General features: G+C 38.3%; 1 protein-coding gene across 1 annotated transcript; it reads left to right on the top strand.

The window, feature by feature from the left end:
• The first annotated feature begins 848 nt into the window (after positions 1-848).
• Positions 849-4654, top strand: C1GALT1C1 (C1GALT1 specific chaperone 1). Its single transcript, XM_057539047.1, has 2 exons — positions 849-1178; positions 3252-4654. The coding sequence occupies exon 2, from the start codon at positions 3257-3259 to the stop codon at positions 4211-4213; it is 957 nt and encodes a 318-aa protein (XP_057395030.1). The 5' UTR covers positions 849-1178; positions 3252-3256; the 3' UTR covers positions 4214-4654.
• The last annotated feature ends 10941 nt before the right edge of the window (positions 4655-15595 follow it).

The raw sequence follows: 15595 nt of genomic DNA, 5'->3' as shown, positions 1-15595 counted from the left end.
TAGGAACTCAGGCCTGAGTAAATCACCACTCAAAGTTATTTAGATGGAAACTGGTGACAGTACATTTTAAAAATTTGTAAGACTTTGTGCTTTTTAGCAAAAAACCCTTTCTGCCACAAAAATTAATTTTAAAGGACAGATCACATGTTTAGCGGAAAGAGAGCTCTACACTTATAATTAGAGCTGAATTCTAGTCCCACCTCTGCCATTAATTAGTGTGGCCTTTATAAAGTTCCTTATCCTTTCTGGTCCTGGTTCCTCATCTGTTGCTCTAACATTCATTAATTCCACAAATATGTACTGTCCCCTGCGTGCGGCACTAGGTTAAGTGCTAGTGATACAGGGGTGAGTAATATAACAGCTAACAGTTAACGGATGCTTACTGTATGCTTGGTCTTCTGCTAATGGAGTCAAAGGCACTATCTCATTTAATCTTTCATGATAGCACTACCGTGATACTTTCTGTACTTTACAAAGGAGGGAACTGAGGCATAGCGAGGTGAAGTAACTTTCCCAGCATACCAAAGGACGCGGTGAAGACAGGATTGGAAACCGGACAGTGGGGCTTCAGATGCCGTTCCAATAACCTTAGCGATCGTTGCCCTCATAATTCAACGACTATTGGCCTGCATTTAATCCCAGCCCAGTACTGGGTGGAGCGCCCTCTTGTCAATGGGAGGGTGCAGTGCCTCAGGTGCTTGTCAGAGAAACCACCGAGAGACCTGACACGACCTCAGTCAGGTGGAACACTCTACCTCACTCTCGCAGTTTCCACAACCGGAAAATGAAGCGGTGGGACTTATCAGCGGGTCGTACGCACGCACGCCTCTGTGGGCTTCCCATTGGGTACGGGTGAGCGTGCGGGTCACGCCAGCAGGACGCGCTTCTCTGAACTCGGCACGGGGCGGCGAGAAAGGGCGCGCGGCGTGCGCGCAGGCCCTTCCGACGTCGGCGCGGGTGGGCGGCTCCGCCTGGCCTAGGGCTCCTTTGCCCCGCCCCGCTGCCCGCGCCGTTGTGGCGTCTACTTCCGGGCCCTCACCACCTTTAGTGAAACCAACGAGAAGAAACCGCCTGCATCTAGAGCAGCCCGACCAGGAACGTAACCGAGCGGCGCGCGAACGTGAGAGGAAAGCCGTGCGCGGCTGCGCTTTCCCGCCCTTGAGCCGCTCTAGACGCGGGTGAGTGCTGGGGCATCGGCCCGCACCTGGAGCTGCCCGCGGAGCAGCCCCCGGAGCGGCCCGACCCCGCCCCTCTCCGGGGAAGGCTTGGGCCCTGGCCCACTCCCAGCATGCTCCACGCGGTGTGTCCGGGCAGGTGCAGTGTGAGGAACAGTGGGGGGGGGGGGGGTAGATAGAGCGCCGGCTTCCTAGAGGCGCTCCCTCGGCCCCTCATTGGGGTGTTGAGATGACCATGTTCTCTCCCTCACTTTTGTTCTCCTCTCTTTTCCATACTCCACCCCAACCGCCTTCATCTAAAAGGATTCATCTCAAAAACCACTCTGGTCGTTTCTGCCTCGTTTGTGCTCGTGTGCGGTTTTAAGTTTCCCTTGCCTCTGCACCAAATATCCTATCATGTGCATCTCTAGATGCTACTCCTTAGAAAAATTTGTGCAAATGATTCATAAGTAGTATCCCCATCAGGAAGAATTCTGACATACATATATCATTATCAATCTAAGAGACACTAGTGAATTATTATATAATGGCCAGACATATTGAAAATTGTGTAATATGAAATGCCAAAATCCTATATAAAATAATTCATTTTGGAGTGCATCTGACAATTCTAAAACAAGCAGAGCTTGTTTCCTGTGAATTTTCTTTTCCTTATTAGAGCTGTGTTTGTTGACCAAGTTCTGTGAGTGACACAGGAAAGCTGTCCTGCCTCTTTCCCACCCAACTCCCCACCCTCCTTAGGAATTACATCTGTCAAGTTGTTCCACACGTCCTTCTAAGGTAATGGAGGTCAAAGTCCATTTCCTCTAGAAGAAAACCAAGGGATGGTTTCCTTGTAGCAGTACGGTGATGCTGGATGCAAAATATCAATTATGGTTAACAGATCCTACATGTTTTTCCATTTGTAGGTAAACAAGTTTATTCAGTAACTTTTTATTAAATTCTCAATAATATGGGTGGAAGCACTGTTGAGATCTTTATTCTGTAATAGAAAAACCATTAAACTGATGCCAGGATATCTGATATCTAGTTCAGTTCTATTGCTGACTGTGACTTTGGGTCAGTTACCTAACTTCTGTGGACCCTCTGTTTCCCTATCTGTAAAGTGAGAAAAGTGACAGTAGATAGCTTCTAAGGCCACTTTCAACTTTAAGAAACAAAGGGAAAATCTAAGTAGCTCAGTAGAACATTCCTTGTGGAGATAGAAGGGAGATTGGGAAAATCTCAACAGTTGTATTTAATGTTGGGTTTTCTTTTAATTTCTAATTGAAATAAAAGTGTAGACTTTTCCCTTTTTACTTCCCCAAAGAATAAGAAAATGCCTTTGGAGGAAATAAAAATGTTCATTAATAGTCCCCAGATATGCCTATATTGACTCAGTTCTCATCCAAATAATTTAGCTATTTTCATTATGGGCTTTTATTATTATACATCAGTTAGTTGAGATACTGTATTGGAAACCATTTAGTCTTAGGAACAAAAGGGTAAATATTAACATATATGGTATCAATTCCAAGATGTACTCAAAACACCTAAGGACAGCAGCCATCAGTTAAATAAAGCACTAGGTTGAAAACAGAGGCCAGCACAGATACCATTGGTGATTTACCAGTTGTAGGTGGTTTTATCTCTTCAATTTAAGGTTTTGTTGTAAAAGTCCATTTATATCCGCAGAGGTATTTAATACAATGCAAGCTTGTGAAATGAAATTCCTTTAAAGCGAATGATGGACAGACAACCTCTGTAATATCAGTTTCTGGGGTTAGTGCTTTGGTTTAGTACTTGGTTAATTAAATCCCTATAGATGAAGTGCAAAAATAGCCTCCCAGAAAATTCTACGGCGACGAGGTGTTGCTGCAAAGTTCCACTTTGTACCAAACAGTAATCAGGTATCGTTGGAAGCAAAAAATTCTTAAGACTCTCTTGTGCTACTTGCACTGACTCGATTTCAAGCTTGGGAGCCTTTTTTTTTTTTAACATTAAGAGCAAAATGTAAGTATAGGGGGAATATCAAATCAAATCACTAGACTAATCCTTTTCTATTAAGTATCCTAAGTATCTTTTTCTTCTTTATAGGAAAAATGCTTTCTGAAAGCAGTTCATTTTTGAAGGGTGTAATGCTTGGAAGCATTTTCTGTGCCTTGATCACTATGCTAGGACACATTAGGATTGGTCATGGAAATAGAATGCACCACCATGAGCATCATCACCTACAAGCTCCTAATAAAGAAGATATCTTGAAAATTTCAGAGGATGAACGCATGGAGCTCAGTAAGAGCTTTCGAGTATACTGTATCATCCTTGTCAAACCCAAAGATGTGAGTCTCTGGGCTGCAGTGAAGGAAACTTGGACCAAACACTGTGACAAAGCAGAGTTCTTCAGTTCTGAAAATGTTAAAGTGTTTGAGTCAATTAACATGGAAACAAATGACATGTGGTTAATGATGAGAAAAGCTTACAAATACGCCTTTGATAAATATAGAGACCAATACAACTGGTTCTTCCTTGCACGCCCCACTACGTTTGCTATTATTGAAAACTTAAAGTACTTTTTGTTAAAAAAGGATCCATCACAACCTTTCTATCTAGGCCACACTATAAAATCTGGAGACCTCGAGTATGTGAGTATGGAAGGAGGAATTGTCTTAAGTGTAGAATCAATGAAAAGACTTAACAGCCTTCTCAGTATTCCTGAAAAGTGTCCTGAACAGGGAGGGATGATTTGGAAGATATCTGAAGATAAGCAGCTAGCAGTCTGCCTGAAATATGCTGGAGTATTTGCAGAAAATGCAGAAGATGCGGAAGGAAAAGATGTATTTAACACCAAGTCTGTTGGGCTTTTTATTAAAGAGGCAATGACTAATCACCCCAACCAGGTAGTAGAAGGATGTTGTTCAGATATGGCTGTTACTTTTAATGGACTGACGCCTAATCAGATGCACGTAATGATGTACGGGGTATACCGCCTTAGGGCATTTGGGCATATTTTCAATGATGCATTGGTATTCCTACCTCCAAATGGTTCTGATAATGACTGAGAAGTGAAACAAGAGCATGTATATGATCACCGTATAGGACATGTGGTGGTGTTATTTGTAGTAACAACTGCATATCCAACACAGCAGTATGTTTCTTTTCTTTTTTTTTCCTTTTTCAGTTTGGTGGCACTGGTTTATTCGCACATTGAAGTTTAGTAATACATTTTAAAATAGAGTGGGGTTTTTTCCTTAAAACACATATGAAAATTTCAACTGTGTTGGAAAGAAATGTTTTAAGAATAATAATTTTACAAATAAAGGATATATTTATAAATAATATATTTATGTGATAAATTCTAAATTATGAACATTAAAAATCTGTGTGGCACATGTTTTTGCTGATTGGTTAAAAAATTTAACATGTCTTTTTAGCATTCTAAGATATGCAAATGAAATCTCTAGTTGTGAATTTGTGATTAAAGTAAAACTTTTAGCTATGTGTTTCTGTTCCTTCTAATGTTGGTTTATGTTCTAAGCCTTCGCAAGTGCCAATGGATTTGCTTTCTCAAAATACACAACCAAGCAATAAAGGGAATGTTCCCAACCACTGTTAAAGTGAAAGTTGAAATCTATCCCTGAGAGAAAAAGTGAAAATTACTTATAAAGGTTAATAATTTTCCTGGGAGCTAATTTAGTGGCATCCCTCAGCATACACAATTTCACTGTAACCCTCTGTACTTCTCTATGCAGATATTGAAGTTGGAGTGGTGACTATAAAGAATGTAATGTCATTTAACTGTATTGTTTCCCAGTTAATCAAGCTCTCAGCTGTGGCTTGGATAAAAATATATCAGTCGAGATTTATTTACTCCTGCAGAGCAAACGAGTTCTGTGGAAGTCTTCTTTGAAGAACTCCTTTCGGAAGCCTGGCAGTTTCACTTACTTGAATTGAGTCTGTCCTGGCTTTTGTTTACCTGTTCAAATTTTGAGATTTTTCCCATGTTCATGATTGCACCATATCCAACGGTTTTTGGTGTGGAGGCCTTAACCTCACCATTCACCTTGGATTACTATGCCATTTGCCTGATTTCAGTGGCTACCCAAAAGCTTTATGGATGGTGGATACAACAGCTTCTGTGTTTATAAACGTGTGAAATACTTGGAGCTGACTTGTCCTAAAATCGGGCCTGCACATGCCATATTAAGACAGATCCATAAGCCCCCATAGGGTGTGAAACCATGACATTTTAGAGGTTAATTTTTCTTGTAACTGGCCTCATGATGTTAATGGTCTCCCACAGCTTTTGCAAGCCAGAAAGAGAATTTCCTCAAGAGGGCCTCGGGCTTCAAATTATTGATCATCAGAGTAGTGTGTAAAACCCTTTGTTTTAATTTATAGATTTTCCTCACTGAGGCTCTTGATTAAAATGAAAGGTTATTAATTTTGAAAAATAATAAAACCCTTTTATCAAGCACCCAAATATGTGGTCTCAGATGTAATTACTACAAACCAAATCATATTCAGTGTGAGTGCAATGATAAACAGTATCTCACTGAGTGTGACACCCAGTTTACAAGTGTCACATTGCCCCCAACACCAGTATCTTAAAACTTTTTCTACTGTATTTATCGCCTTCAATTACATTAGTGTATCAAGGTATAGTTGTAATAAATATATCAGAAAATGCATTCCATTGTTTGATTTCCTAGTGGGTACTAAAGTAACAATTGCTTTTTAAACCAAATTGATGCTCTTGATTGTATTTTTATACATAGTATTCCTTTATAAAATGTTAGTTGTCTTAAATAATATGCTGTCTCCTTGAACTTATTTGCACCTAGTCTTGTAGATAAAATTGGAATCAGTAACACAGAAAACTGTGCTACAGAAGTCATGGTTACAGATTTGATCATCATGCATTCAACAGCCAAAAACTATAACCCTAACTCCACTCTGTTATTGGGAAGAGAGTTGGGAAGAATGGAGGTCTGATGGGAATTGATCATGATTGTGAATATATTTTACATATGGCTGGGTAATACCTACTATATTGGACAACACAGGTCTAACCAGTTCTGGAAGTGTGAGGCCCACTGGCTGAGATGTGAATGAGAGAAAACTTCAAGTTTCTTCTCAAAGTTATATTTATCTTTCTGGTTTTCTTGAATGCAGTGGAAACTGCAACCTGACTTTCAGCAGGCCCCAGGCCATCTCCTTGCACAAGTTCAGTCACTAGACCTTCTTTCTCAAAACATTGGATTTGGAGCAAAGTATAGATTAGACCCCTTGGCTTTTTTTTTTTAATGTAGCTAAAAAACTGCTTGTGTATCAAATCTGATTTATAATGCCCAGATTCAGGGAACACCTATATTAGAAAAGTTACTGAAAGCACAGAGTTTAGTAATGGTGTACCACTAATTTTCCACTCGGTTAAAATATTGTGTTCCTTTTAGTGCTAGATGACTTGGATTGATGTATTCAGTGCATGTCTGAGTGTTTATGTGAAGAGCCTGTTTGTAAAAGTTTAGCTTTCTTTTGGCATTCAAAGAAATTCAGGGAAGGTTTTGCCAACCTTCCCACCAAGGGGTCCCCCAAAGTCTAATGAAAAAACAATCACTCAATTCCAATATCATCAAAGATAAAATACTATAAAGTATTCAAAGGGTAATGGGGGAAATGACTTATTTAGAAAGTATGAAATGATGGTGTATGTCTGGGGTCTCTAGCATAATAGAAAGAAAAGTCCACTTTTATTAGTGTGGAATCTATACACTATACTACTCCTTGTATATACTGAGTATCTATGAGTTTAACACTAGACCTGGTATTTTGTGGAAAGCAAAAAGAGCCCAAACACATGATTCATACAGGGAGTCAAATAATCATTTCATGTAAGCTTTGCACGAGCAATAAAACAAGCCATTGTTTGTTTACTATTAGAATATGGTGGTCCTCTTTGCCTTAAAAGTCCTCAATTTGATAAGTGCTATTTCTCTTAACCCATATAATTCCCATTTCTTTGGTAGTTTTCACTGACCATGCAAGAATGGCCACATTGGTTTTGCCATTGCTTTGGCAATTTAGTGAAAGCCCTGGCAGGAAGAGCAGGGCCTAAAAATAAGACTCAGATTTTCTATGAATGGATGGATGGATGGGAGTGAGGACGGATGCCATTAATTATGTGACAGGCTTGTGTTTGTTTGGAAAAAAGTAAGAAATGCTTCTAATGAGTGACTGATAAGAGACATCCACAAAGGTACTCAAAGTGCTGAATAAATGGGGATGTTCTAACAGTCAAAACACCAGCCCCATACCATCTGAGGTGAAAAGGGGGAAAGTGGTCCTAACTTGATGAAGACTTTATTTTTTTAATTAATTTTTACTGGAGTATAGTTGATTACAATGTTGTGTTAGTTTCAGATGTACAGCGAAGCGAATCACTTATACATATACATATATCCACTCTTTTTTAGATTCTTTTCCCATATAGGCCATTACAGAGTATTGAGTAGAGTTTCCTGTGCTATACAGTAAGTCCTTATTAGTTATCTATTTTATATATAGTAGTGTGTATATGTCCATCCCAATCTCCCAACTTATCCCTCCCCCCAATGGAAGACTTTAAATACTGGCACTGAGAATCTTCTTTTCCATATTTACCACTCTAAGGTATTCACCTCCAGAAGGAAGCTTCAGGCAATACTGCCTGTTCTCCATCCCAATGCCATCCAATAGAAATACAATGTGAGCCGCATGTGTAGTTTAAAATTTTCTAGTAGCCACATTAAAAAAGACAGAGGTGAAATTACTTTTAGTATTATATTTTATTTAACCCAATATATCCAAAATATTGTCATTTCAACATGTAATCAACAGAAAAAATGAGATAGTTTACATTCTTTTTTTTATTAAGTCTTCAAAATCCAGTGTGTATTTTACAGTTACAGCACAGATCTAACCAATTCCAGAAGTGTGAGACAACACCCCACCCCGGGGCTGTCATGTGAATGGGAGAAAACTTGAAGTTTCTTCTAAAAGGCCTGTTATTTTTCTGGTTGTCTTGAAGGCTACGGAAATTGCAACCTGACTTTTAGCAGGCCCCAGGCCATCTCCTTGCATGAGTTCCATCACTGGGTCTTCCTTCTCAAAATTAAGTCATTGGATCCTCCTTCTCAAAATTAACTCATTAGATCTGGAGTAAAATATCAATTAGACCCCTCAGCCTTTTTCCTTAGATTATAATTGAACCAAATTGCTCCTGTCAATTTTAATATTCACTAATCCTTTTCCTGACCTATCTTTTGGATGTATTGATAGTCACAAAGCAGCTGCTAGTTCTGCCTTTGCACTTACACTCTATACCCTCATCTCCCCCACTTAACCAACCCTCCCCCTTGTATCCTTTTCTTTAAAAATCCAGGAAAGGCTTCTAAATGGCATAACCTTTAAATGGTCACAAATCACCTAGCTTGAAGGTGACAGAAAAAGTTCCGACCTCAGGACTAAGTTCAATTTCAAAAGATTCTCCCAGAATACCCTGCTGATGAAGAGGGAAACAGAACATTCCTTAGAAGCACACTGCAAGCAACCCAGTCTTACTGCATTCTAATCCTACCCATATTTTCCCACTGTGGAATAGAGGCTTGGCCAACTTACACTTCTCTCCAATAGCCCATAAACAAAGATGGTGATGCAACTGTGGGCCGAGATTAACATTTTATGAAACGTGAGGGGAGATTTTCTGCAAAACAGGCTTTGCGGGAGGGAGGGAGGGAGGTTTAGGCAAATTCTGAGTGTAAATTCTTTATACGTGAAGTATGAATGGAAGGTAGAAAAAGTCTCTTCTGGCATGTAATCTCTTTGTCAAAGAATATTTCTCTTGACTGTTTTAACACTTTACCACTCAAGTATTTTTACAAAAGTTCTGAATTAATTCCAAGTGTTTTATGTATTTTTTCATATTTACATACCATCTTGCCCTGAAGTTCTTGCTATTTTATTCAACCGTGGTTAAATTTTAGAAAAATTCCAGCTTGTTCTAAAAACTGTTTACTTGCATATCAGTGATACTTAGCTTTATTATCAATAAATTAAAAGCTTAATTTTGAAATTTTGGTGCATTTTCAGGTGGCCTCTCATCTTCCTGAAGGTTGGTACTTATTTGCTAAAGGCCTTACAGATGTTGAGATACTTAGCTTTTAATGCATTTGTATAAGCACATTTATAGATTTCAGAAAAATTGTCTAGAATTATCCTACTTTTAATGGTGAGAAAAGGATGCTGTGTTTAAATTTTATTTTAATACTAAAATATTAGATTTTTTAAAATAAAAAATATATGATAATGTAAAAAAAAAAAACAAAAACAACAGGCATTGCAATCAGGGACACTTAGGTTCAAATCCCAACTCTGCCATTTATTAGCAATGTATCTTCAGGAAAGTTATATAACCTTTCTGGAGCCTTAGCTTCCTCACTTATCAAATGAGAATTAAAATCTACCTCATGGAATAGTCATAAAGATTAAGCAAGATATATAAGTAGAGTTTGTGCGTATAGTAGGTGCTCAAGGAATGTTATTTCCCTTTCCCTCTGACCCATTTGAACAAGTTTAACTAGCACTTTACACAGTTAAATATGTATCAATCCTTTTATTACGTATCTTTCTGGTAAAATATTAAAATATTGATGTGAATAACAGCTGGTATTGAATATTCAAAGTCACAAGGGAACTCCTTAATTAACAGTTCTAAGATAACATCTGTACATTGAATCTGTGCCATGCAATAAAACAGCTCTTCCTCAAGCAGCTTTTTAATAAAGTAAATATTTTTTAAGGAGAAATTTGGAAGTTGCTTTTAAGAACATTAACTTAGAACATATTCCCCTTTCACAGTAAATTAGACATTATTGGAGCCAAAATTGCCCAAATCAGTATGGTTTCTATCTCCTCACACTTTAATCAAGATGCTTCTCTTTATATTGACAAAAACCACTGCTTAAGTGACACTCTTGCATCCCCAGTAAATGCATCTGGGCATTCGGTACTTGAGAGAGAATTGGATTTGACAACACCCAGAAGCTCACGAGGCCATGTGCCTTCTCTCAGACCTCTGCATTTGGGAGCAAGAAAGCAGAATTACTTTGTGGACTCCTTTCAAAACATTTTACAAAATATAAAATTTATATCTTGTAAAGCACAAAATAAGTACAGTGTAAGTTTCCAAGTTTTTACTATATTTTAGCCCCTTCTATTTTTTAAACAGAATAAAGCATTGCCAGTGAAAAATATCTTCCAGTCATATGCGTTTTTGAAAGCGATTTAGGAGATAGAGATTAATTTGATGGGTTAGAGACTGCTGTTATCCCACCAAATGAAGCTGTTTCTACTCTATATTCAGATACATTTCAGGTTGAACTTTTTGCGGGATCTTAGTTCTCCGAGCAGGGATCGAACCCGTGCCCCCTGCAATGGAAGCACGGAGTCCTAACCACTGGACCGCCAGGGAATTCCCAGGTTGAACTTTCTTAAATCCAAAATGCTTACACAAGCAAACTTTAGAAAGATCTCAGTCACGCAAAAGCATTCTTTTTCCTAATCCTGGATAAGTCAGCTCTCTAAGAAAGCTGTCCAGAGCCTACAGGGCAAAAAGGACTCTCCTCCCATCCTCCTCACCCTGCCCAATTTAATCCAGATGTTTAAGTGAACAGTGAATTTTGGCTTTAAAAAATGAATTCTGAATGGGGCAGCATTAGAACTGATGAGAACAGTGTCCAGACTAACAAGTACATACCAAATCTTTCAGATCATGAAAAACTAAAAATTTGTTAAAACATCGGTATGAAGGGACTTCCCTGGTGGCGCAGTGGTTAAGAATCCGCCTGCCAATGCAGGGGACACAGGTTCAATCCCTGGTCTGGGAAAGATCCCACATGCCACAGAGCAGCTAAGCCCGTGCGCCACAACTACTGAGCCTGTGCTCTAGAGCCCGCAAGCCACAACTACTGAGCCCGTGCACCCTAGAGCCCACGTGCCACAACTACTGAGCCCACACGCCCCAACTACTGAAGCCCCTGCACTCTAGGGCCCACATGCCACAACTACTGAGCCCGCGTCTGCAACTACTGAAGCCTGCGCACCTAGAGCCCGTGCTCCACAACAAGAGAAGCCACTGCAATGAGAAGCCCACATACCACAACAAAGAGTAGCCCCCACTCGCCGCAACTAGAGAAAGCCCGTGCGCAGCAACGAAGACCCAACGCGGCCAAAAATAAATTTAAAAACATCGGTATGAAGAAACAGATATTTCACACCTCACAGGTAGGGAAACAAAATGAGAAGTTAAGTGCATGCTGCTTGTAAAAGTTGTCTCAAATTTAAGCTCATTCAAGGACTATTAATAGTATCAATCTAACATGCAATTTCATCACAAAATCATCTTATTGGTTTGCAAGTTTCCAAGCCTCAGGGTGTCATCATACATCAGCATAGAAGGACAATCCCAGCATTTGGGGACAAAGACAGAAAGTGTTCCTTTTTTTACTAGAAGTTGGTAAGAATAAAAATGGATTGCCCAACCTCAAAAGTCTCCACAGTATGGCCTTCCCTGAGACAAAAAAGTAACTGAATTTGATTTGTTTTCAAGGCATATGTTTGGAGAAATGGCACCTTCTCTAAGTGCTTAAATGATTTGTTTCTTAAAACACAGTCTTTTGCTCACATGCTTGTGAAAATCAGAAGAAATTACATATTTCACCATAGGAGATTAAAAGAAAGTTAATAGTTATCATTGACAATCAAGTATTGTAATAAAAATTTAAAAGTAAAACTTTGTATATTTTAAATTTAGGGCTTTTCCCCCCTACGATAGACTTTTGAGAACATTTACAATGAACCTGAAGGTAGTGAAGTAAATGATTATGCCTTAGAAGTCCTCTATATTCACATATTGGCTAAAATTGAAGTATTTTAAAATTGGGGAATGGAACAAGAGTGATAAAAATTATGATGTGAAAATCATGATTTGTTTTACTTTTAAAATGGGATTTTAAAAATGTATAAGATAGGGACTTCCCTAGTGGTCCAGTGGTAAAGAATTCACCTTCTAATGCAGAGGACACGGGTTCGATCCCTGGTCGCGGAACTAAGATTCCACATGCCGTGGGGCAACTAATCCTGCGCGCCACAACTAATGAGCTCACGCACTACACACTACAGAGCCCATGTGCCCTGGAGCCTGCATGCCACAACTAGAGAGAGAAAAAACCCGCACGCCACAACTAGAGAGAAGCCCGTGTGCCACAACGAAAGATCCCGCATGCCTCAACGAAGATCCTGCATGCTGCAGCTAAGATCCGACACAGCCAAAAAAAAAGAAAATCTATAAGATAATCCATTTAATTAAAATTGGACAATAGTAAAGCATGTCATTCTCTGTAACAACTAGGGTTTTAAGTAGAAATTATTTCACTAATTGATCTTTTATTTCTCAAAATGTTCAGGGATAAAATTTGGTGTTCTTTAATTTTTCACTCCAAGAGGCAAATATTAATAGTACTAATTAGTTTGGATGTTTTTATCTATTTTTCCTCCCCATGACCTGTTCTAATGAACATGATATTATTAGGAGAAATTCCAGTGAATCATCTCCCATATCTCTTTCCATATATAAATTATATTCTCCAAGAGGCCAGCCTCCTAAACCAACCAACCAACCAACCAACCAATCAACTAGCCTAATAGTCTCAACATAGATTTTAAAACTGGTTCTCAATCCCATTCATTCACTCCTGTTCTGATGGAGTTGTAGTCCTTTACAAGTACTTAACTAGTTTTAATACAATATTAAATAAATTAGTGTTAGAGTTCATTATATCTAATCATTATTTTACCTGCTATTTAAAAAAGTATAATAAAGCATAAATACAACATGTAAAAACATAGAATACATGGACTTCCCTGGTGGTCCAGTGGTTAAGACTTCGCCTTCCAATGCAGCAGGTACAGATTCGATCCCTGGTCGGGGAGCTAAGATCCTACATGCCTCGAAGCCAAAAAACCAAAACATAAAACAGAAGCAATATTGTAACAAATTCAATAAAGACTTTAAAAATGGTCCATATCAAAAAAATCTTTAAAAAAAGAATATAATTATATTTAGTGTAATTTTTATTGCCTTAATACAGTTAATGACACACTAAACATAAGTGTTCTGAAGGGCTTTCAAAATATTTTAATGGCCTAATTCTTACAGGTTATTGAATAATTTGAGTAAGTTTCTGATTGCTTGAGACCTCAGAAGTGATGGTTATATTGATACAGGATGCATACATACATTTCCTGTTTTTTCTCTCCTTATAAATCAGTTTTAGTAGATACTCCTTTAGAAATCTGAACATTTTGAGTTTCCTGAAGAGCCTTGAGAGACATATTCTCAAAATTAGGGAACCTAGATAAACAAAGTTAAATATTTACCACATTTTGTTTGGGCATACATTCATTTCATATTCCTATTAATATATAATTGTTACATTATTAATATTCTCATGAACAAAAGAGTGAAATATTTACTATAGTGAAATACGTCTATAAATTTAGTCATTTGCCATTCTTGTATCTTCTGAAGTACTATGCTTAGAAATATTGTATCCTCGGTAGTGGATTTGTACGTGCAGGGGGAACTTGGCTGGATATAATCATTATTTGACAAATGCCATATGACTTTATGTTTGGGGACTATCAAATCCCTCAAATTAGAAATGTTCATAGCTGTCCTTTGGATAAATCCAGCTGCTTGTTTTGGGTCTAGAACATTAAAAAAAGGAAAAATGCAGCTGCCAACAGAACACCACCAAACCACTATAATAGTCTGCTAGAAGAGGGTTTATCAGGCCTTTCTATTACCACACAATGGGACAACAACCTGAGTTGGAATGCTGAATTGTTGCAACTCCAAGACATCTGGATTTTTTTTTAACCTCACATTGGATATAATCTAAGGAATATTTTTATATCTGGTTCATGTATAATTTGCAAATTTTGATGACTGAAATTGGAAATGTATTAGTAACTTCCTACTGGCTTTATAAATTGCTATTGGGCTGTCACCATTACCCAGATTTTTTTTAACGTAAATTTACTCACTAGACTGGAAGCTCCTTAAGGGCAAGGGCCACTTGTCTATTATTCATCTTTGTGCCACATGCCTAGAACCTAGTGGATATTCAATAAATGTCCATTGAGCTGAACTGACCTTGGCTGAGGAAAAGTGTGTCAGATGCACAAAAATGACTAGACTGTAGGTTGGCTTGACACAAAATGTGTCAAGCTTGACACCCTAACTAAAAATGAACTGAAGACACATTGCCTGTGAGAAAAACAGGCTCTCCCTGTATTCCTACTCTCAGGAATATGGGAAAACTAAGTTGCCTTTAAGCATAGTGAATAAAGAGGCTGATAGTTCAACCTCTTTGAATTGGCTTCCTTGCATGACCTAATGTTTAGAAACAGACTGGGCTCCAACCTATGGAGTGACACCCCGGATTAACTCTATAACCTGAGGCCTCAGACCCAGGGGGAGCAGGAAATATACATATTTAGTCCATATTACCAAGGCAACAAAGTCAATGTACCTGAACATAGTAGGAAAACAAGCACAGATGATGTTGAATATTTTAAAAGTGTTCCCCACACCCACCGTAACAGTGGTTAGAAACATGGATAAATTATTTCTGAAACCACACAATTAAAACTTCTCTAATATATGTGTGTGCTTTGTTTTTCATTGCTAACACTCCATAGGCAATTTTGGTCAATTAACATTATCTTAGTACCAAAAATAAAGGTTCAAAGTTTGGTTTTGACATAAACGACTTATTTTCTTTTTAAGCATATAAGGAGCTATAGACCTCGAATAGGCTGCCTCTCCCCCAAATGGGGAAACATCTGAATTTGAAACTAGTAAGTCAGCATAAAATGAGACTATCTGTTGAAGAAACCTACCCTGAAAGATCATTTAAAACTGTGCTACTGATGAGATAATTTACACTTTTATCCACCAGGAACAAATAATAAAGTATAAAAATATAGTAAGTTGTAGAATATAACTGTCATAACAAAGAAAAATATTCTACATAGAACTTAAAAAGGACATAGGAAGAAAAGTATCAGGGCACCTCTACAGGCTAGGAAAGAAAGATTTTGGCAGACATAAGCATTCTAATTAATGATGAAGCAGGAAAAATTCTCCAAGCCTTACCCCGGCCCAGATGAAATACTCCCCCAAATTATCAACCTTCCTTTACTCTTATCCATCTTCACCAAGAAACTTCCTGTTTACTAATTGTTTACCCTAAGCAGACTTATCACTATAAATTAATACATTTACATCCTAACGTGGGAATCTCCAAGTCTTATAGGTTTTGTTACTGGAAAATAGTTTC

This window comes from Balaenoptera acutorostrata, chromosome X, assembly GCF_949987535.1.
Source record: "Balaenoptera acutorostrata chromosome X, mBalAcu1.1, whole genome shotgun sequence".
In the NCBI taxonomy this organism is placed as follows: domain Eukaryota; kingdom Metazoa; phylum Chordata; class Mammalia; order Artiodactyla; family Balaenopteridae; genus Balaenoptera; species Balaenoptera acutorostrata.
Note: the sequence above shows the minus strand (reverse complement) of the source record. Positions and strands in the feature narration are given on the sequence as shown.